General features: G+C 48.3%; 1 protein-coding gene across 12 annotated transcripts in view; it reads right to left on the bottom strand.

Moving 5' to 3' along the window:
• Positions 1-741: 741 nt before the first annotated feature.
• Positions 742-22,051, bottom strand: part of ATXN1 (ataxin 1) — a 223,412-nt gene continuing 202,102 nt past the window's right edge. For all 12 annotated transcript variants that reach the window (XM_064443622.1, XM_064443618.1, XM_064443615.1 and 9 more), the window contains 2 exons: positions 9,673-11,713; positions 742-2,143 (listed from right to left, as the gene is read on the bottom strand). In XM_064443622.1, the coding sequence (XP_064299692.1) occupies positions 1,613-2,143; positions 9,673-11,553 (2,412 nt within the window). In that variant the 5' untranslated portion in view covers positions 11,554-11,713 and the 3' untranslated portion in view covers positions 742-1,612. The remainder of the gene's footprint in view (positions 2,144-9,672; positions 11,714-22,051) is intronic.

Below are 22,051 nucleotides of genomic sequence, written 5' to 3'. Positions count from 1 at the left end.
TAAAGTCCATCTTTTTCAAAAACACTGGACAATGATTTTTTTTTTCTCTTTCCTTTTTCCTTTCTCGTATTTTTTTTTTTATTATCTGTCAGCTCGCATATGCCTTTAACTCTTTCTCAAGCATTAAAGTTTAAAAAGTGCCTCCTATTAAGTAGTCCTTTGTGGACAATGACTGTCACATACTAGTTCAATAATTCACATTCATCCCTTTGAAACCACATTAAAACTTTCAGCATCTTGCCTGTGAGAAAACTTTACATAGTTGCATGTAGTTACAGTGTTGAAGAGATTCGTTTGTTTGTTGTTGTTGCTTTCTGAGCAGATTAAAGTGAGATACAGTACGTACTGAGTGTTAGACCAGGATGCTCAGCAATAAAGTGTGAACAGCGTTTTAAGTGCTTAAAGACATTCTAGGTTCATCTTCAACAGCGGATTCCTGTGTCACACCGAAATTTGAAAAAAGTGGCACCAGTTGTCCATAATCATGAACTAAAAACAGTACTAGAGTTAAAGACAAAGATTTGCAACCAAACTGCAAATGATGGATGCCTGTGATCTCAAAGGGGCAGTATGCATCTACCTTGTGGAAGCAAATGTCAATGGCGTAACCCGGTCGATTTGTCTAACACTGCACAGAAACAGGAGTGAGCCTGAGCCAGGCGCATCCACAGAGCCGGAGGCCTCCTCGTGCACACCCACGCACACCCACGCCACACGCACGCACCCACCCACCCACCCCACCGCCGTGAAGGAAAACCTTGCAGGGCGACCGGTGCAAGAGTCCGTACAGCCTCCCCGTCTGCTGACTCCGGGCTATGGAACTGCACTAGCAAGCAGAAAGGAAATGTTGGTGTGGCAGTTGCTTTAGGAATAAAAATCAGTGCAGTCAGACCCCATGGGGGGAAAAATATATATATACATATACACACACACAAATATATATATATATATATATACTGTAGAGCCTTGAGTAAGTGTTGGCTTGTTGTTGAAAACGTCAGAGACTGTCCGATCCTTTTCAGTAACACCCATGAGTTGTGTCCTCAGCATCCACCTGGGGTGAGGAAACCTCTTCACCAACCCACCCCAGAGCTGCAGTCCCTCCTCGGGACTGGCGTGTACAGACACACACACGCACGCACGCACGCACCCCACGAGTGACATACACCTCTGCTACAGTTCCCTTCTCCTCACCTCCCCCCCAAAAACTAGAACAGGAACCAAAACAAAAAAAAAAACAAAACAAAACAAAAAAAACCAAAGCAAAAAGAAAAAACAACGACGAGAAGAAAACAAAATCACAGCTGGACCCTGTCCTACACGAGGTGTTAGAAAACAGGAGCCATGACAACACATTCATTTCCACTAAGGGTGTGTGAAGCAGATACTGCCCCTTCCGTAGCTCTCGATAAACCTAGTCACTGACAAACACTTGTGGAAAAACATATGCACCAGTCTCCTGCATAATACCAGCTGCAACTATAACAACAAGGTTATAACATAAACCTAAAATAAGATGATAACATGTAAATACTGGGTTATTTAGTCTACAGTACAGTAATCTGGATAAAAATGACAAGGGATAGCCTAATTTCCTTTCCCCAAACAACTTTTACTTTCCTACGTTGGATCGACCTTCAATGCAAATCTTAACCTCCTGAGGAATAAAAGAAGGCTTGGGAAGAGTCAAAGGTGGCTCCTCTTCTGATTTCTCTAGTTTTCGTGTTTCAGGGGCTGACCACCTCCTCTTCCTCGTTGCCGGGGGCTTGCTGGGTTCTGTTTTGGTGAGCAAAGGTGCTGCAGGCAATCCTATTTTGTCCGGAAACTTCAGTTCACCGTTCTCAGCTAACATCTGTGCGCTTCCCTGATTAATCCCGTTTTCCTGCTCCGCATACCTGTGTCTACTTCCAGCTAGACTGTCATTCTTTGAATGCTTCAGCAAGATACTAGCTGAGTCCATGGGCTGGCCCTTTTTAATAGAGCCATTCTTCAGGTTCTTGAGTGTGAGTGATATGCAGACGTCCCCCACCGAGAGTTTGGAGCATGGCAAATCAAAGAGTTGGCTGGTTCTCTCGGGGCAGCAGGATGACCAGCCTTGTCCAAATACAAAAAAAGGGTATTCTACCAAGACTTCCACGCTGACCTGCAGAAAGATAGGGGACAATGGGGAGAGAGACAGAGGGAGAGAGAGGGGAGAGCGTGAGATCACCCGTGTGCCCTTGCGCCCGTGCGTGGCAGGCGGCGCTCGCCCTGGGGGAGAGGGATAGAGCTGAAATTGCAAAAGCGCTGTTCAGTTTCCGCAAAATCAGGCTGTAGACCACCAGACTTCACGCCTGTCCTTTTCACACAGGTGTTAATGGTTTCTCTGAGCTCAGCATTTCTTAGCACAAGACCTCAGTGGCAATCAAGCTTTACTTTTATCCAGATGCTCAGAGAGGTGTAAGAGGCAAAACAGCTTCGGCATCTGCCAAACTCCATACCCTGCCACCCCCCTGTGGTACCTAGAGCCTGTCATCCACATCTAAAGACACTTTCCAACCAGAGGATGGCTCAATGGAAGCTCTCAGTTCTGACACATGACTTCCTAAGTGACCACGGGTGCCCGAACAAGCGTATACTTACCAGCGTGAAATGGTTGAAGGCAAGCTGACTTCCAGAGGAAGGCCATGAGTATGTACAGAGTTGGAGCTGTAAAAGCAGCGAGACTCAACCTGCCTCCCCCCAGGAGACCTGTAACCAGTCCAGTTTCCTCCCTTCTCACACCTGCTCTCCCACTCTGCAGCTGAGTTCACCTCCTGCACTCCCTCAGGGAGAGGATCATCACTCCTCCTCCTTCTCTTGCAGTTCCTGCAAAGGGTCTCCTTTTCTGCACTGACCCTCACTTCACCCCACTTTAAAAGCACATCTGGTTATGAATCCTATCTAACCATCTCACAGGGAGCTGCCATAGCCAGGAGAGCAGACCAGCAATAGGTGCCCACTGCTCCTTGACCTTGCAAATGCCGGGACCTGAGGTCCCAACATGTTAAAGCACCTAAATACCTGCTTATCTTTGCACATGTCAGCAGTCCTGTGCTCATGGCGTGGTGCTGCATCTGCAGGCTCAAACACTTGATGTGGGCTCATGCAATTCACAGCCCACAGGGCCGAGCCACCCCCAGGATGCCACAACGAGGGCAGGAAATTCTGACTAATGCTCTAAAGGTTTGGCACGTGTTTTTAACTTGCTGTGTGTAACACCAATGAGTTGTGCAACTCTAAGAGGGTGGCTTATGCTAAAGTCAGATATCCGCTGCTCTGCTTCTAAGGTTCCTGTGTCCTCTGGAGCTCTTCTCAGGCATGGGGGGCAGGATCCTGCTCTGACAGTGTAGCCCCTGTTTGGTAGGGGCTAACGGGCAGGCGAACACCTGAGTACATGTGCTCATCTCGTTTCTGAGCCATTCAGCAGGCACGGAGCATACCAGCTGCCTGGAGAGCTTTCCCTCTCCGAGAACATGGACTCACTTGAAAGGAACATCACAGCAGGCTTGTGAAACCACCTCTCACCCTTGGGAGTGAGGAACACTGTCGAAGCAAGCATGGCTTTGTATCGTTAAAAATACACGTCAACATTAAGGAATAGAAGCAGTTTGAGATGCACATTGCGCCCCAGTGTTCAAACACCTTTGCTCATAATACTATGTGTGAACTTTGGGATGAAGGTGCACAGAAGAGGTTGGGCTCAATGACAGTACAGCACCCAGCAGCCCTGCTGCTTCCCCGCTAGCGCTGCTCGCCCTCAGAGGCACCCTCCCTGCAAGCAGGGCCTGAGGGAGCTCCCCTCGCACCCCACCAGCTCCACATCCCTTTTGGGCATGAAGGCTTCATCAGGGATGTCCCACAGCTCAGAGGCAGAGGCTCCAGAACCAGGAAGCCAAAGATTCCCATTGGGTGTTGACTGCCCCTCCAGCTGGTTAAGCCCATGCCGTGCACTAGCAGTCAACTGCAGTTTGTGAGACAGTTGATTCTGTTGGAAAAAAACTTTAGAAGTCTATAAATATATGCTACATACTTCTGCAACTAGGCCAACTGCATGTATTATCCTGCCACTCCACCTGCCCAACATAGTAAGCCGCTGTACAAGGAATTTCAAAAGGAGCAGTTTAGAGGCACAAGATGCCCCCCACTACATCAATTTCTGTCATATTAGACCTTTTCCAACCAGAATTGTCTGCCAAGAGTCAACTACACACCTGGCAATAGTGGAAAGAGACACGACTCTAGGCCTGGTTTATGCTCTGAATGATGGAGACAGTGGGGTGAGGTAACCATGGAAGTCCCATCCCTCTATGGTGTTGGATAGAAACACTCCAGCGCCAGGATTTGCAGCAATATTTGCCCAGAGTTTGGGATCCTATTCCATAGACACGCGTCTCAGTAAGGGGTCTGACTGGGAGAAGTGGTGGATATCCAGTATCTCCCATGGACTTAAATGGAAACTGCTGCCTACACAGAGCTGCAGGGTCCTCTCCAGGCATGGATCATCTGGTGGACATAGCTTTCTCCTTTATATTGCTATGTCTCTCCTCTTTCTTCTTTCCTGCCAGCTGTAGGTTTTTTTTTTTCTTTCTTTTTCTACTTTCCCATCCTTGTCAAAAGCTATTTGTAACTGTGGGAATCATACATGCTTGTGTGCATCATCCTCACTGACACACAAGTTCCTCTTGATGTGAACATGCTTCCACCACACGTTATACTTTTTTTTTTTTTAACGTGGCATCCAAAACACTTGCCTGAACTGTCAATCACTGAAACAAATCCCAGAATTGGTGGTGGTGATCATGAATAACACCAAATAATAAAGATGGCAAAATGCCAGGATTTCCATGATCTGGCCATGGTGTGCATGTACCAGTATCGATCTGAAGCAGGTTCCCTCAGGGATTCTCAAGCCCTGTTTTAGCGAGTCACTTCTGGATTCAGCTAACTTGGGATTTAAGGTAACCATTCTCTACAAGCAATAGTAGTCAAAGATCTTTTAAGTGTAAAAGCTCAGTAAAAACACCCCTGCGTATTTTTTTTTCTGACCACTGCATTAAAACACAAAAAATTAATTTTAAAAGCTTCCTCCCCCAATATCTTGCCATGATTATTGTAGGAGAGAAAGAGATTTGGAACTTGTTTTCCAGCTACTAAGATGATAAAGCAAGAAACCAAAATGTTAGTCTCTCTTCAAGCACACTGAGGCTCTACTCTAAGCTACAGTCATATTTCTGTTTTTTAAGACTGACTAATGAAAACACCCAAAACTCTTCAGTGCAGCTGCTGACTATCTGCAGTATTCTATAACCCTTTATAATTTTATTTCTCAGCCAAACTCGGCAGGTGAGACAGGCAATTCAGACTGCTCGGAAAACCCTGGCTGGAGCTAGAACACAGATGATAGGTGCTGGAAGATCTGATGCCCTGAAAATACCCTTCCCATCATTCAGAAACACAGCAACTTTAGTCCTGGTGCTCACTGCTGCAACCAACATAACAAGCACTAGAGCAAAAGATGCCTAGTAAAAGTGGTTTGTGTATTTTAATAAATTAGTATTTTTACTACATTACAAATACATTACTAATACATTAGTAGTGTATTTTAATAAATGTCAACATACACGTTTTCCGATTATGTGTTTTTCTCCCCGGTATTATTAAAATGTGCTGAAACTAGGAGTGGCAGGCTGGAAACAAAGAGAAGGAAGTGGTTCTGGAAGCAACATGCAATTAAGCGGTGGAACTCTCCACCGAAGGCCTTGCTGCAGGTGCCGAGAGACTCCTCGGGTCAAAAAACAACTGGGTGGATTTGTGGAACAGCAGCTCTCCCCTCTCACAGAGAGAAGTCTCTGCAGTGCCGCGCTCCCACATGACCTCCCCTACTCAGAGATTTTGGGACTCCTAATGTTCCCACCACCCCGAGCAACGCCTGCCTTCACAAGAGTGGATTTCCTTTGAGAGATTTACAGGCTGTAGGCAGCACCTCATGCCACGGGGACTACCTGGCACAACACATGGTCTGGGTGGGCATCCCAACAGGGCTGCATCTAGCCCATCTTCACTACACTGTGTTTGCAACAAACGCACCCAGAGCTAGAAGGCTAGGGGCTACTGTTCTCCACGGCCATGGGATCCCACCAATTCTCAAAAGAAGCCATCTCCATCCACCAGACCACTGGCTGCCACTGGAGTTTATCACATGAGCTCTTATCTGCTGCACTCTCAGAATTCAGTAACATGCATCTGAAGACAGACCACAGCTGCCCCATCACTCGGAGGAACAAGGACTTACTGCCCCTGTGACCAGGGGACACAGACATGGAGATCACGTGAGGGGAAGGCTGGGAGAGATCTCCATCTGCAGCAGCCAACTGAGTCAACATCTCTCCTTCTGAGTCTGTCACGGTGCGAAAGATAAGGAAAAGGTGAGCGTGGAGTAAAAGAAAAAGTAACTGGTATTTCTGCGTGCAGAGTTGTAAGAGGAAAACTGGACTAGACGATGGTCTAAAAAAATATGTACTGAACTAAACTAGATGCTCTAACAGGACTTTTCTGTCTCTAGTGTCTATGATTCTGTTTTTTTTTAAAAAAAAAGGAAAATTAAGAACTGTTATTTTAATCTTTTCTTTTTAAGCTATACTTTAGGAATAATTAGGAACGAAAGCACAGGGATGAAAGCAAGCGTTTCAGAGAACTTATTTTGCACCTCCTGTGTGCTTTGACCTTAACATCAGTGGAGTTGAATTACTGCCTTCCCTTGCTCCTGGCAGCGAAAGAAAGGACAGGTAATAATGATGAAAGTGTTATTACAAGAATAATACGTGGAATTGCAAAGAGATGCAGATCCATAGGTCTTTTCTTTTAGGCAGCTTGAATGCGGAGCAATAACAGCTGGACTTTGGGTTCTGGTCCAGTTGATACTCACTTGACTTCTTCCTAACCCAGAGCAGGAAGCTGTGAAACGGCAACCTAGCATCCCTCCAAGGCTAGGACCAGTTATTTCACTGAAAAGGCATGTAGCTTTAGGTGCATTAATTTCTCGCTAGGTTTCTATACCTGGAAGAGGGTTGGATTTGCCAGGTGACTAGAAGACAGGGAAAGGAGGGAGGGTGACCTCTTTCTGCCTACGTGCCGTGCTGGGGAGGGGCAGCCGTGAGCTTGCAGTGATACGATACAACAGCAGCTGCGCGGTGCCTTCCTGCTTACATTGCAGTTGTATACGCTCAGCTAAAAGTTATCTCCTACCTCTGTCCCTCAACTGGTGAGAAAATTAGCTAATGTTTGCACAGAGTCTGAAAATACAAATTCATCAATATTATAATGACTTCCCAGAGATCCCTGGGAGGAGTACGTAAGTAAAGCAAAGCTAATGATAACAACGCTATTTTTGTAGAACACTTACTCTTTACAACTCACGCTCCCTTGATAATACCATTTGAAAAGCTCCCTCCTTCCAAAAGTATGTATGCAACAGAATCTTAATTGTAATAAAATACTTTGTGAAGCTGTGCTACACACGCAGATATATCCCCACTGTACTCCAGAGTCAAGATATATTTAAGTGCAGCAGCACCACAGTGCCTCTGCTCAAAGTCACGCAACTAAATACTGTTCTTCCAATGAGAAGGCTAAGCCCTCTTCACACAGGCAGTTTTCTAACGAGTAATGACTGCCGCATGCCTGCTAATAAGGCTAAATGCTTTCCTATAGCCATGTCGGGCTGAGGGTGAGGTCACCGGAGACTTCAAGCACGTAGAAATGATCTGTCTCTCTCTCTCTCTCAACCCAGGCAAGGGAAAACCAGCAGAGCTGTCCCCACTATGCAGGGACACAGCTGATCTGGGAAGAGACCCAAGTCCTGGAATCTGCAGGAAACCTAAATTAAACCCCCGTTTCTAATCATATCTCTACGTGACTCGCCCTCCATTCTGGAAGCATCCCCGGTGGGAAACACAGCTGGGGAGTATTTCGGCTTCGATGATGTCAGCCTGCTCCTGATAGGCTTCTCCGTAAGGTGACACTTTGCTTGGTGAGACCCGTGTGCCTGGCTCCGGATTTTTACAGCCTCAGACCCGCCTTGCTTTCTGCCAGAGGATGGCACTCCACCTCCTACAAAGGCGTTCTTCTGTGCCCAGGACTACAACACTTTGCCTGCCTTGACAGATCTGCGAATGAGACATGACACAAATGCTACCTGCTAATTTGTACCTCTTCTGCTGGTGCAGAGACCGGTGGCCTGGCTGCAGGGAGAGAAATGAGAGCAAGATGAAAATTGCAGATGGGAGATTGCTACTTCTGAAATCTCATTATTCAAGGCACCGGGGCAAATTATAGTAGCTGGTCCTGATCCAAGGACGGTTCTTCTAATCACGAAGCCTGAGATGCACCAAAATGCAGTTGAGGGGTGGGGACTAATATCACGTCTTTATACTGAAAGCACCAGAGGCCCAACTTCTATTAGCTGTGCAGGTGCACGCACATACATGAACAAAAACGACACAGGGAATCTGCACGTTTGACATGAGAAAGGGGACATGTCAAATGTAGCGATTTACCATGTGTGAGCAATTGGGGAAGGATGGGCCACAGACTGCTGTGACTGTAAGAAATGTTTTGTGTAATCTGCTCCTTGGTACCGTCAGTGATTGTTTTTCTTCTCCAAACTGTCAGCCTGAAGTGTTTTACTACATGTGTCCATGTCCAGCTCCTCTTTCCCTCTCCTTTTGGTTCTCCAACGCTGAGAGTGCAGCATCAGGGTTGCAGATGCTGCAATTTGCAGCACTTAAACCACACCAAAGAGATTTGCAACAAGATTATTTAAAATTACTAGTTCGAGGAAGCAAAATGCTTTCCAGTATATCCGAACTGCTCCAGCCTCAACACAGCAGAATCTAAATTACTCAGAAAATGGGCAGCATCAGGGTAACGCTTTATGATCAATATGTACTCATTCTCAACCTAAAAATACCTTTGGAAAGTTACAGGGTTTATTCCTATATTGTGAACCAACGAGAAACAAATGACAGAAGCACAGCCTGCCCAGCCACCTAGATGTTTTTTCTTTCCAAATTTCCCTTGAGTTTATGTGAGCCGTGCAGTGTTTAAACCACCTGCAACCGAAGCCTCAGTAAAACTCTGTAGTGCATTTCAGTAACTTACGTATGTGATGGAGCCATTCCCAGGCGTCTCCAAGTTTTCAAGCCATGGAAATTCACTGCCTTGTGCCCTACCTATCTCTCAAGAGCAGGATTTGAGCTGAATCTAACCTAAGCTTTCTGGCGTGGAAGATAAAAAATACCTATCAAAATGCAAAATGTATCCTCTCGTACTGCTTACACCATTTTATATATTATATTTTGATCAAAAAACATGAAGATCATGTAATTCTTCCCGTGGGTTCTCCAGCTATAAAAAAGACCCATTTTATATCCAAGAGACTACACTTATCATTGGTGTGACCCCGATGGCTCCCCTGGGACAGCGGGTGGGATGATTTTTGGACCAGAGTTGGTCTCACGGATGGATGTGAACGATGAAGAACCAACCCCGCGCAGACCCACAGCAACTGAGACGTGCTGAGGAAAGCTGCATTCATGGAACACAGCATGTGCCCCAGCCCACCCCTTGCGCCCCACCATGCGTTGCCATTACCTGTGCTCGATGCTCGCCAACCGCAAACTGTATCACAGCAATGCCTGGGCTATGGCTGTCTTCAATCCTCTCCACAGTGCTGGAGTCTATTTTCAGGTCATTGCTAATTTCTGCACTCTGTATGAAGTCTTCTGTTTTCAAGTCCTCTACTTTCTTCAGCTCCCCGTTGGCCAGCTGAATGATCGACCCCTTCATGAAGTAGGGGGGCAGTGTGGGAGGCGCGGCGGCAGGGGAAGCGATGGACTGCACCACAGGCAGGTGGATCTGTGCCTGCACCATGGTGGCCTGGTAGGCGGGCTGGGTGGTGAGGGGCTCCGCGCTGAAGTTCTCACTTTTGGGGACGGCGGTGGTGACGAACGTGTGAGGCACTGCTGCAAACTGGGGAGACGACGTGACGATCGCAGGCGCGACACCTGACGGCTCGACATCTGTGCCGCCGACCGGTATCAGCAGGGACTGGGTGCCAGGGATCACCAGGTGCTGCGGCAGGCTGCCAGGATATCCGATGGCTTGCTGCTGACCGCTCAGGTAGCCTATCACCGGTGGCTGGGTCCCGGCGTAGAAGGCCGTCGCCGGCAGCCCGACGGGGAGTTGCTCGGAGGCGCTGTGGGTGGTCTGAATGACAGTATGAGGGGACAGCGTGGCCACTGCCTTCACCCCTTCGTGGCCCAGCGCCTGCTGTGGAGACAAGGCGTAGGACCGGTGGGTTGGCTTTCCTAAGTGCAAGCTTCCCTTGTCGTTGAGGGCTGAGGGAGAGGTCTCACGGTTGGTGGCTTGCTGCACCTCCATGTCTGCCGTGGGCGTGCTGCTGTTGGGGACCACCATGACGGACGCTCGGACACCTGAGGAATCCCGCGGGCCGTACTCGGCGGGGCTCGAGTGGACCACCACGTGCCTTGTCTCGTAATGATGGGGAGCTGGTTTATTGCCTGCTTTGACTAGACCCATGTCGGCAGAGGGCGAAATGCCATACCTCCGGCTCTTCTCTATCTCACCGTTCAGTACCTCCTTGGCCTGCATCGCCTGCAACCGGCTGCTCTCGGGCTTCTTGGGGGGATCCCTGGTGATGAAGTGGCCCCCCGAGTCGGTGTACTGCACCACCACTTGGGAGGAAGGGCCGAGGGTGAGGGTGTGCGGGATCACTGTCTGATGGGGGTGCAGGGGGACCGGTATGGTTGGAGGAGAGACATTTCTGACAGTGCTCTGGGAAGAGCTGGAAATGTGGACGTACTGGTTCTGCTGGGTGGGTGGAGGAGACCCAGCGGCAATCAGTCCAGGCGTCCTGACCAGGTGCGGCTCAACTTTGTGCCCCTGCTGGCTTAAGCCGCTCATGCTGGCCAGCAAAGTGGAATAAGCCTCCAGCTGGGAGCGCTGGGATGGAGTGGTTGCAACGGCGGTGGCTGCTGCCACGGCGCCAGTCGCAGAATTGGCCGTTGGGGATATCAGCTGCGAGGGGATGAATCCGGTGTACGATCCGCTGTACTGGGGCCCGACGAACTGGAAGGTGTGCTGCAGGTGCGTGTACTGCACAGGGGAAACAGGGGTCCCTGACTGGGAGAGGGCGGGCGAGTACACCGTGGGAAGAGTGGTGGAGGCTGGAACGGACCTGGGTGCGCTTGGCGGGGAATAGTCCAGCCCTGCAGACAGCGACTTGTGCAAACCCTGCTGCAAGCCTGTCTCCACTGATGATGTCCCCCCGGGCCGGTGCCGGCCCCCCAGGCCACCCTGGCCGCCGGGTGTGCTGGGGAGCCATGCTAGGTTATCCGCACGGTGGTTTTCGTTTGGCAGGACTGGCTTCACCTCTGAAGGCAGGCTGGTGGCAGGGATTTCTCGCTTCTTAGGTGGCAGGCATTCATTGCTCCGCTCTTGGTTGGATTTCATCTTTCGCCGTCCCCCCTCCACTGTGCTTGCTTCACTGTCTGGCTGGCTCTGATTTCAGTCTGATAAACGGAAAGTCACATTTGATTTCTGCAAGGGATCCAGTGACTTCATGAGGAATCATCTCCCCGTGAGCACGGTTCTCTGATGGCTCCTCTGGATTCTGCAACGAGAGGGTAGGCAAGGGAGGGGGAAGTCACACCATCAGTACTGGGAAATGAGAACAAATGAGCAGACACCCCAAAACAGCAAGCAAGTAAAACAAAAACCTCTGGAAAAACCAAAACTGGTCAGGCATTGCTGCTTTCATGTCAAGGAGCAGTTGACAGCTGTGCTGTGAACAGTAGCGAAAATCCTGGGCACATCTGCTAATGCATCACAAACACTATTAAAACTTTATGCAGATGGAAACTCTCTGGCCATAACTTGCCACATTTAGCAGTGGTCAATTATTTCCCAAGGCTCACTTTCTCCTTCCTCTCCGAAAACACTCCATGTCTCTAAGGCGCCCAATTTACTCTCCTTCCCCTGCAACAACGATGTTGCCTTCACGCTGCTGTGCCCTAAAAAGCATGGGAGCGTGGCAGGGAGCCCCAAGGAACATGCACGCACAAAATATTTATGTTAGCAACAAGCTTTTAGCGGTGCAGAGGGAAGGTGGCCAGTCACTCATGAACCCTTGAACCCCAGCATCACCCACAGGGTGACTTCACACCACACTGGGCTGGACTGTGGAGGCAGCAGCTGCCCCTGTCCCCATCCCCCACCGTCCAACACCATGGCTCCTTACAGGCACATGTGCCCTTCATCTACGAGTCTGGCAACAAACCTCAGCCACGCGATCTGTTTACAACAGCAGCACAGAGCCAGAGATGGCTCTAAGCCAGGTTCTTAATGTGTGGTGGTTTTTTTTCCCCAGTGCTTTGAACTCCCTCTGCTACTGACACCTCACGCCCAGGTGCCCGGGCAGGGCTCTGTGCTGGGAGATGCCTCCCACCACACGCAGGTCAGACAGAGCCAGGCGCTGGCACCATGGCACCACCTCCCTCTCCGTCAGGATCTGATTCCCCTGTTTCTTAGTGACTGCCAGACCAGCGAGGCTCAGGTACGGCACTTGTGGCCACGGCCTTGCATCCAAACCCTGAGCAAACTCAGCCCTGGGGACACCTCGCTAGGACACCTTGGAAAAGCACATTTGGGTTTCCTGATCCAAACCAGGAGCCCCCACCACTGTAAAAGCTCAAGATTTTATATTGGGCTAATTTTGCTATTTAAGCAAAACAGTTGCTTTCTGTGCTCTGCATCACTTAAGTTGGTGACTTCAGCCACCCAAAGGCAACAAAGTCAATTGTCTTCCTAACTTTCATTATTTGCTAAGGAAAATACTGTAACTAAATCACATCATGCTTTGAAAAAAAGGCAAAAGGAGCTGACAGTCTCTCCCTACCTTCCTGAAACCCGCCTTGCCTTATCCCATAATAAACTTTATGGAAGGTGAAACTCTTCCCCAGCCCCGGCTTGTCATCTGCATTTCTGGCCATTAAAAAAAGCTATGCAAGAATGGGTGCTGAGAAACTGTGTACCTTGCACAACTGGCGTCCCAACAAGAAAAGCATGCATTATATGAAAGAAAAATGGAAAGAGAAAGAATTAAGAGTGGATGTGAAGGAAGATGGAAACAGGATATATCCCACTTTAAACTGAATGCTGAGCAGCAGTCATGATACTCATGGCAAGTAATATTCCTTTGGGGGATTTCTTTCCCTGCTGCCTCACTTCTAATGAACAATAAGCCTGATGTTTAGATGCATATGCAGTACTTTGAAGACACACTAGACTAAGATTAAACCTATCTTTAGAAGCACTGTTTATGTTTAGGGTCCTCCAAGCTGCTGTAAGACTGCAGGAAAAGTCCAAACCTTCTAATGGTTTGATATAATCAGTCTTAAGTTAATTATTCCATTGTTTAAATATTGATAAACAGTAATGAAACACCAACAGCCACAGAGCCAGGGGTGGGGGGTGGTGGTAAAGCACTGTTTCAAGGTGGATTCCCTGGCTTTGAGGAGAAAGAGAGGACAAAAGGACTCAGGGCCGCTTCAAAAGAGCAAGGGCCAGAGATGTCTTGAGCATGGCGCCTCAGGGGCAGCGGGACCTGCCAAGCGGTGGCTCAGCACCACTACTCTGACCTGCCCCGACCTGCCGGCACCACCGCCTCGGCGCTGCAACCATGGCAGGACGAGGGCAGCCAGGAGACAGGGTCCCCGCTATATCAGCACAGGTCTTCCTCCTCCTCCTAACAGTTGCTCAGTGTGTCTTGGCAACAGCTAAAATTATTATATTACACATGACTTACAGATTTTTATTTTTAAGTTCAACTAAAAATAAAATCGCCGAGCTCACATTTGCGCAGTCATCCTTCGTTAACTTTAGCTCACTGTAGCCTCAGCGCTGGGCAGTTGGTTTTGGCAGGTAAGTCAGCAGCTCCTGGCCGAGGTGGCTGCCTGGGGACGCCATGGGGGGACGCCCTTGACACGGAGCGCTCGTCCCGCTCCCCTTGCCATGGGGAGCTAATGCTGGGCTGGGACCGTCCTTCAATCTCTTGTGGAGATGGATGTGAGCTGCAAACCCAGAATTTAAATACACTCCCATGGGGAAAAGCTGGGAGCAAAGGGCTGGCCCCTCTGCCTGCAACAGAGCCAGCAGCTTGTACATGGGACCAAATAGGGCCAGTCTCTTTCGCTGTGATGGTCAAACCAGACTCCCCCAAACCAGTTGTTCCAAAACATCTGGGTTCAGCTTCTCTGCATCAAAAGTATGACTATGAAGCTGTACGAAACCTGGTGAAGGTTCACTCTACAGGAACTGAAGCAAAGGTTTTGTTCTGCTAAATAGCATTGAATCACTGAGTTTTGAGTAGCCTCCAAAGTCAAAGCTAACATTCTTCAAAAATACCAAATACTAAATCTTTTGGGTTTTGTGTGTGTGTGTGTAAATCTTTCACATGTCTGACTGCATCATCACCGGTGACAAAAGGGCTGCCCAAAATCCCCTGGAGAGCATAGGAGGAATGAACAGCTTAGTGGAGACAAGGGATGAGACAGCCGTAGAGCGGTGAAGGCTGCCCCACTTTTCCAAGCCCAAGTACTTCATGGTGAGTCTTTGAACTCTAACAGACACAGGACTGGATTTGCAGAAATGCAAATGTGCAGCATAAAACAGCCTACTTCTACTTCAAGACTTAAAAGCAAAATGGTAACTTTTCAGCATAATTCAAGTTCCAGCAACAGCAAAGATAAGACAGGACTGATTTTGCTTGGGAAGCAATAAAAGGGAGACAACCCAAACAGTGTGTCTCAAAGGCAAGAAGTACAAGACCTGGTTAAACTGTTTTTTGCTGGCTGTCCTAGAAAGGTGAACGCCTGCCTTCTGACGTGTAGCGCATGGTTTGCTATGTGTATGCTTTTTTTTTGATACAAGTAATTTTCTGACTCTCGAGATTTCTTTTCTCTTTAACTTCAGAGCTGTCGATCACAATTTGCGAGGTATGCAAAAAAGCAGCAAACACCAGGTGATATTTTGCTCCCTCTTTGTATGCGTGTGTGTCACACAAGTGTGTGCGTGTGTGCACGCCTTTGTAATTATGGCTGGGAAGGTAAAGGGGACAAAGAGATCAGGGACAGCAGCTGGACTTTGGTATCTCTGGCAGCGAGTACACATGGAACATAGCTAAAATGTCTGGACAGCCAGTGTCCGCTGGCAGCCTGCCCACACTCAAATTCCTGGAAAGGCTTAAGGCAGAAAAATAATCACTTGGAGGAGTCACCATCTGGGATCGCTCTGGTCCCAAAGGGATTGCTCACTGGAGCTCAGGATGTGCATTTTTTTCATGCAAAACTCCATCGTCTCTCTGCAAGGCACTTTAAACCTCCCTATGTCTCCCAAAACAGTATTTTTCTATTTACTTCATCTAATAAATTTAAAACTCATGAGAGGATACTGGCTTATAGCTTGAGGGGCTGACCTCCTTTATTTATCCGGATTTCACTGCAGCAAAGTTAAAAGCAGCAACACAAGCTTCTGTCCACACCATAATCGTACGCTGTGTCCCACCACCCAGGACTGAGTCTTGGGGTGCAGAGAAGTTGGCTGGATTCACAAATCACTGCAGCACCTGGCTATACAAATAGTAGGACTTTCACTGCTTTCAGAAATCAGGGACTTTTTGCACTCCCATGATGTAGCTAACGTCATTTTTAGCCTCTAAAACACCTTCAAAAACCTGGTCCCTCATCCTCCCTAGTGCCTCTCTGAAGCTGCTAACAAACTCACACCGACATTTGCCACCAGGAGCAAGAGCTGGGACCACCCACTCGTTCGCCTTACTGCATGGAGCAGCCACCCAAGGGGGGCAGTCCTCAGCCTCCAACCTAAGGGATATTAAATTCAAATCCGTTGCTTATTGTCAAAAGGCTCCTTTCATCCCAAACCCTAATAAGACACAGATTATTATGACTTTTTAACTTTCACCTTCTGGCTCCATGTATGACCAGTAATTTCTCACATTTATCCGTGCAATAAAAAAAACGTGTCTCTCCTCTGTCAGACACCGGTGCCCTGCCTGGCAAGTAGACATCAATGCAATATTCAAAGAGTACACCAAAAAAAAAAAATCCTTTGAATCGAGCCTGACACACAGCTCTTTATGTCTGGGATGTTACTGGGCAGAAGCAGCAGCACAGTCGGATGCTCATGCCTCCAACTGCCTGCCCATCCCATCATGATAGGATGAGCAGGTAATTCCAGCAGCGCTGGAAATCAGTGGGAAGGGAGGGCACTTCATCCCACCTCTCCCCTCCCCTCCGAGGAGGCCGGCATCTTCCAGGATCAGATTCAGAGAGATTAAAAGACAGACACATTGCAGAGGGCTCCACAGCTGCATTCTGGCTCTCAGATCTATACGCCAGCTTCCCCCCCACCCTGCTCTACACCCTGCCCGCTGCTAGCTACATATTCATGGTTGTAACTGCTACAGATTTCACTAGCCTTGCCATGTGCAGCCCAGCGCATGCCAACAATAGCTATAGGAGTTTATTGTCCAATCCAACCAATTTCACAGTACTCTGGCAGATTTCCCAGAAGGGCCAACTGCAGAGCAGAGATCCATTAATAAGAAACATGAAAACCTCTAATAAAATTTGAAATTCTCCTCCCAAAACTAAAGGATTCCTGATCAACACTGCATCTGCAAGACAGATAGTCCGCTGCAGTGTTAGCTCTTATTATAATTCTAGGAATCTGCCACAGCAAATTGCGACAGGTTTCTGCAGGGCGAGCAGCTATTCTGCACGTCCCTCCTCTCCCCAGTCAGATCAGACTGCCTCCATGCAATATAAAAACGCAAGTGATATGAGCAAACCTCTGCGAGCGCATCGCTGGATGCCAGATGCCCAGTGGCTTGACATTCCCATCAAACGTTATGATGCAAGTATATAGGTACCATGTGTTGGGAGAGAAAGATTTAGGAGGAAAAAAACTGTAAGACACACTCCTGAAAGTACAGCTAGATGATGCAGTTCCAGGACAGCTATTTACTCGATGACATTCATGAATGCAGGGGATACAAAGAGATTATCAGAAAGCAACTCCTCTGGTTAACTATCTATTTCTGCTACTTGGCTGCCGAATTTTGAGGATAAGGGGAGACCTGCATGCTCTAAGCAGGGCACGTGCCTCCTGTAGTCCTGTTTTACTACAGTTACACTATGGTTAGGTACACATAGTTATTCTGTGTGGTGGGTGCTGTTGAGCTCCACAGGAATACTACGCTAGTACTAGCTTACACTTCAGCTAGGCTAACTGCTGAAGTAATGACATTTGAATTAACTTCCAGAAGTTTGCAGGTTTCTGCCATAATTTCATCTGGGTGCCATCACCTGGTTCTGCAACAGGAAAGATGCCCATATTTCCAGCATCTGTAAAAGTTGTGCCATGCTCTGGATGTGCAGCCTACCTTTCTGTGCACATGTATAGCGATGCAGTTACATGTAAGCCTTGTAGGACTGCGAGCATCATGGGTGACCGGAGTAGATTTACAGCTGCCTACTATTTGTTCCATGTTTTTTTACAAAAAAAGTTATTAGCAAAGGTGACCTCTTCTCTTCCAGCATGCTTTTCAGAGAAGTGGTACCACAGAGCGCAGCACAAGATGCCAGGCAGGCTGGAAGCATTTGCTCCGAGAGCCTCAAGCAGGGCTGCTGTCGGAGGGCTGGGTGCGTTGGCCATCCTGCTGCCCTCCCAGCCCACCCCACGGGCTGCTCTGCAGCACAGAAATTCCCCTGCCTCACAGTGCCAAACCTGGACACCCAAATATCATGAGTCAGGCCCTGCTTCTTGCCCCTGAAAACACATGATACTGGTTTACAGATATATTTCTTAAAGTGGTAATGGTGGAGGTTATTTGCCTTTTTATTATTTTTTCTTTTAACTTGCCCTTCTGCCGCGTGAGACCTTTCAGGCTCGAGGTCTCTAGCTTTCCCCTGCAACCCACAAGACCAGAAGCATACTATTTTTGCTAAAAGCAGAATTTCCCATCTCATCATTTGACACCAAGAACCGGAGTTTTGTGAAACAGTGTCAGATTATCTAGAGACCAGTGATAAAAATGCAAGAGCTGACAATGCTGATTACAGTGAAATTTCTTTGAGGGTGAAGCACTGTACTCTAGAGCCCTCTGCCTCTACGGAGGAAGGGGAAGAAGGATTTCACTGCTAAGTAAGGGCCTGAGCCCTGGGGCAAAGCCATGTGAGTGTGCACAACTTGATGCACCCACCGCTTTTTCTCTCAGCTGCACAGCAGAAAGTGCACTTCAGCTGACCCTACAAGCAGCACCTCTATCTGCAGCCATGAAGGAAAGACCTGGGGCTGCTTGGGCCTGGGGTTTCAGCTCAGGCCAACTGCAAAGTGTATGGTCCTGCAGGCAGACCTGATCCAGGAGTGATGCTGGAGCACGTTCCAGCAGCACAGTTTTACCACCACACCGTGCTGAAGCCTTTAAGACCTGACAGAAATCTGCCAAACCCCTCTGAAGCTCTGCTCCTGAAGCCTCAGAGGCAGCTTTGCCAGGACCACCAGCTCAAGATGCTCGGGAAGGCAGTGCCCCCCTTCACACACCCAGTGCCTTCGGTGGCAGCGGGGAAGCCGTGGAGCAAACACACACATTTTAAAGTGCTCTTTCAACGCCACTGACGGCAGGACGGAAATGTGGATCCCACCTATGCTGCTCCTCAAGGGGCCAGACGCAGTGCCGAACCTTTTATCTCCTGCACCACACCGACTGCTGCCAGCGCAAAACGGTGGGTTTACAGGACCAGCTTTTCTGATATTGCACAGTGACATCCTTTACTCTTGCACCCATTCCCTAGAGGCAATTCTGCAGCTTAAATGAGTGAATAGAATTCATCTATAAAAAAGTATAACACCGAAATGACTTTGTTGATGTTTTTCATTTATCTAGAATGTGCCCAGCTACAATGGGAGCTGCCTACACAATTTTCCATTGAAAATTTCACGAGTGACTATAAACGTAGCTACACCCACTCGCCGCTCTTTTTAACTTGTGACAGAAACTGTCATGCCTGTATGAACACATTTGCACCGCAGATATGTCACACAGGTCTCCTTCCATGTGTCTGCAAATGCTCGCTAACGTTCTCTCCTTCTTCGGCAACACAAATTAGAGAGACACCTGGCTTCACTGCCAGGAAAGATGAATAAGACCCCCATGAAAAATTACAGAAACCAGGGGTGTTTCACCCCTTTGAAGATCCAGCCAGTAACACCAGCAAGCAGCAGCCAACTTGGAGCAGCCATTTTACAGATAAGCCCAGGCGCTCATGGGGAGGAATGTACCTTTAAGCCTGCCTGATAAGGGGACAGTATGAGAGCATGGCTTTAGGGGCAGATCTGGAAAGGTCAGCTGCACGCTTGATGCCTTTCCTTGGAAGTCATCCCTGCAGACTGCTTCTCTAGTAGATTCCACGTGCTAGCAAATAAGACTAGAATTAGTCCATCTCTAACGTGCAAAACGTGAATTGATGTTAAATTCCCCTTGAAATGGATTCCAACACCTCCCTTTCTCTCAGGCTTCATTCAGCAAAGCTTTAACTTGAAGCAATTTTGCAAGAGTCCTTGCTCATAGCTCCAGCACACGCTCAGTGCCTTGCTGAATGACCATCACCACTGACAAAACCAAAATGCCAGCAGCTCACCCCGGCCTTGAGGCATGCAGCACGCTCCCCCAGCACTGCAGAAGGCTGAGAGCGAGTTCAACACCCCACCCCAGCCACCTCTCCAGTCTCTCTTTCTCTAATTCATTTTTTTTTCCCTCTTCATTCAGGGTCAGCTACGTTTGGGTGTGCCCTGCAGCACTGCCCACCCATCCTGCACAGGCCCTCAAACTGGCAATCTCAACACAGGCAACCTCGTAGGAGTCAGCACACGTATGAATGCACGTATGAAAAGACCAACTCTTCTGCACCTCCTCTCCCCATAAAATGCCTGTCCTGGCCCCGCAGCCCACAAAAACAAGTAACTAGTTACTCCTCCTGACTCAGCTTTTTAGGGAGCCTCTCTGCTGCTCCATGGGGAGCGCAGCAGGCAGATAAACGGGCATGGAGAGCCAAACCCATCACCGGTGTCACTTGAATGAGGCCAGTGCAGTGAGGGTGAGATTGCCCCGACTGTCCTATCTGACAAGGCAACACAGAAAACATTTAAAAGAAATAGAAATAATGCAGGTTTATAACAACATAGCAGGCTTCGCAGTCACAGGCTCCAGTTGCAATTAAAAAACCCACCCGTTCCAACTAAGAATGCAAATCATCAGAGTTGCTCTCAAGCAGGGAACGTTGACAAATGAAGGCGGTGTGCTAACAGGCAGTGCCAGTACTCTTAATTTAAGTATGTGAGAAACAAAGGTATGTACCATCCAGGACTGCCAGAAAGAACTCGCTTTAAACAGCAATCAGAAAGGACTGGAAGGGTTTAAAAATTACTTTTCTTAAAAAAACAGAAGAAAACCTTTTGATCCCCTTCTCCCAGCCAACTGAAGAAGGAATGAGAAAATAAAAATCACACAGCTCCTATAAAGATTATTTATATAGGAGTTTTGAACTCAAGAACTAAAAAAATTTCTCCTTTGGACATGTGGGTCCAGTGAATCACAGCTTGGAAATCCGAATGGATCTTTTGTAAAAGCCACTGAGCCATGAACATGCTTTCTCACCGCTGCAACCACTTTTGTGAAAGCATCTTACCCATCTGCCACTGGAAATCCACGGCGCAGAGACAAGTGACTCCCCGACACCAGTGAAATGGACAAAAGGATGACTAGCTACCTGCAGCTGGTTTCAATCGGAAAGCCGAGTAATTATTGCAGCCCTCTCCTGTGGCTCATATGGAGCACAGCATGGAGCTGTAAAGCGTTATGCAAGTCTAATATGCTGCCAGATCTCTTAGAGCAGGCAGCAGCCAAGTTGCTCCCTCCCACCATTGGCTCAGCTTCATTAACTTAATCAGGTATTCATTCATTCATTCATTCATTCACTCACTCATTCAAAAAAAAAAAATTACACTAAACCTGGCAAATAGCCAGTGCCATGCATGCAAAGAACATGTCCACATCAGCCACCGGGGGCTGGAAGAAAAAGGGTAATCTAACATCCTTCCTGCTCTGAGAAGGGCATTAGTTTTTCACACAGCCGGGTGTACACGCACCTTTGCAACAACCTCCCCAAAAGCACGGAGGGCTCGGGAGCTGCAGTGGGGGCGGATGCCAGCTATGGAGACTGTGGAATTGAGAGCAACCCTTGTAAGTCAGTGCAACCAGCAAGCAGCAGAGCAGAGTACTTCCCCAGAGCAACAGACTAATTAATTAGTTTTATTATTTAGGGGGAAAAAAGGAATTGTGGCAGGACCAACTCAACTTGTGTTGTTGCAAGGCCCCTACCCTTTCTTTGCACATACCACATATGTTGCACAGCTTAATCCAGACAAAAAGGAGAAAGGGAAGGGAAGGGAAGGGAAGGGAAGGGAAGGGAAGGGAAGGGAAGGGAAGGGAAGGGAAGGGAAGGGAAGGGAAGGGAAGGGAAGGAAAGGGAAGGGAAGGGAAGGGAAGGGAAGGGAAGGGAAGGGAAGGGAAGGGAAGGGAAGGGAAGGGAAGGGAAGGGAAGGGAAGGGAAGGGAAGGGAAGGGAAGGGAAGGGAAGGGAAGGGAAGGGAAGGGAAGGGAAGGGAAGGGAAGGGAAGGGAAGGGAAGGGAAGAGAAGGGAAGGGAAGGGAAGAATAGGGGAAGCATCACACAACCAGTGTTAGGAGCAATTGGTAATGGAAATCTCTGTTTGACCCCTGTATCTGTCAACAGAAGACTTCCTACAGGCATGTACCATTCAAGCATCAAATAACAAATCCCTTCCCTTGCACAGCTCTTGCATTTGTTTTTC

This window comes from Phalacrocorax carbo, chromosome 2 (assembly GCF_963921805.1).
Source record: "Phalacrocorax carbo chromosome 2, bPhaCar2.1, whole genome shotgun sequence".
NCBI lineage: Eukaryota > Metazoa > Chordata > Aves > Suliformes > Phalacrocoracidae > Phalacrocorax > Phalacrocorax carbo.
This window is presented reverse-complemented; position numbering and strand designations above follow the sequence as displayed.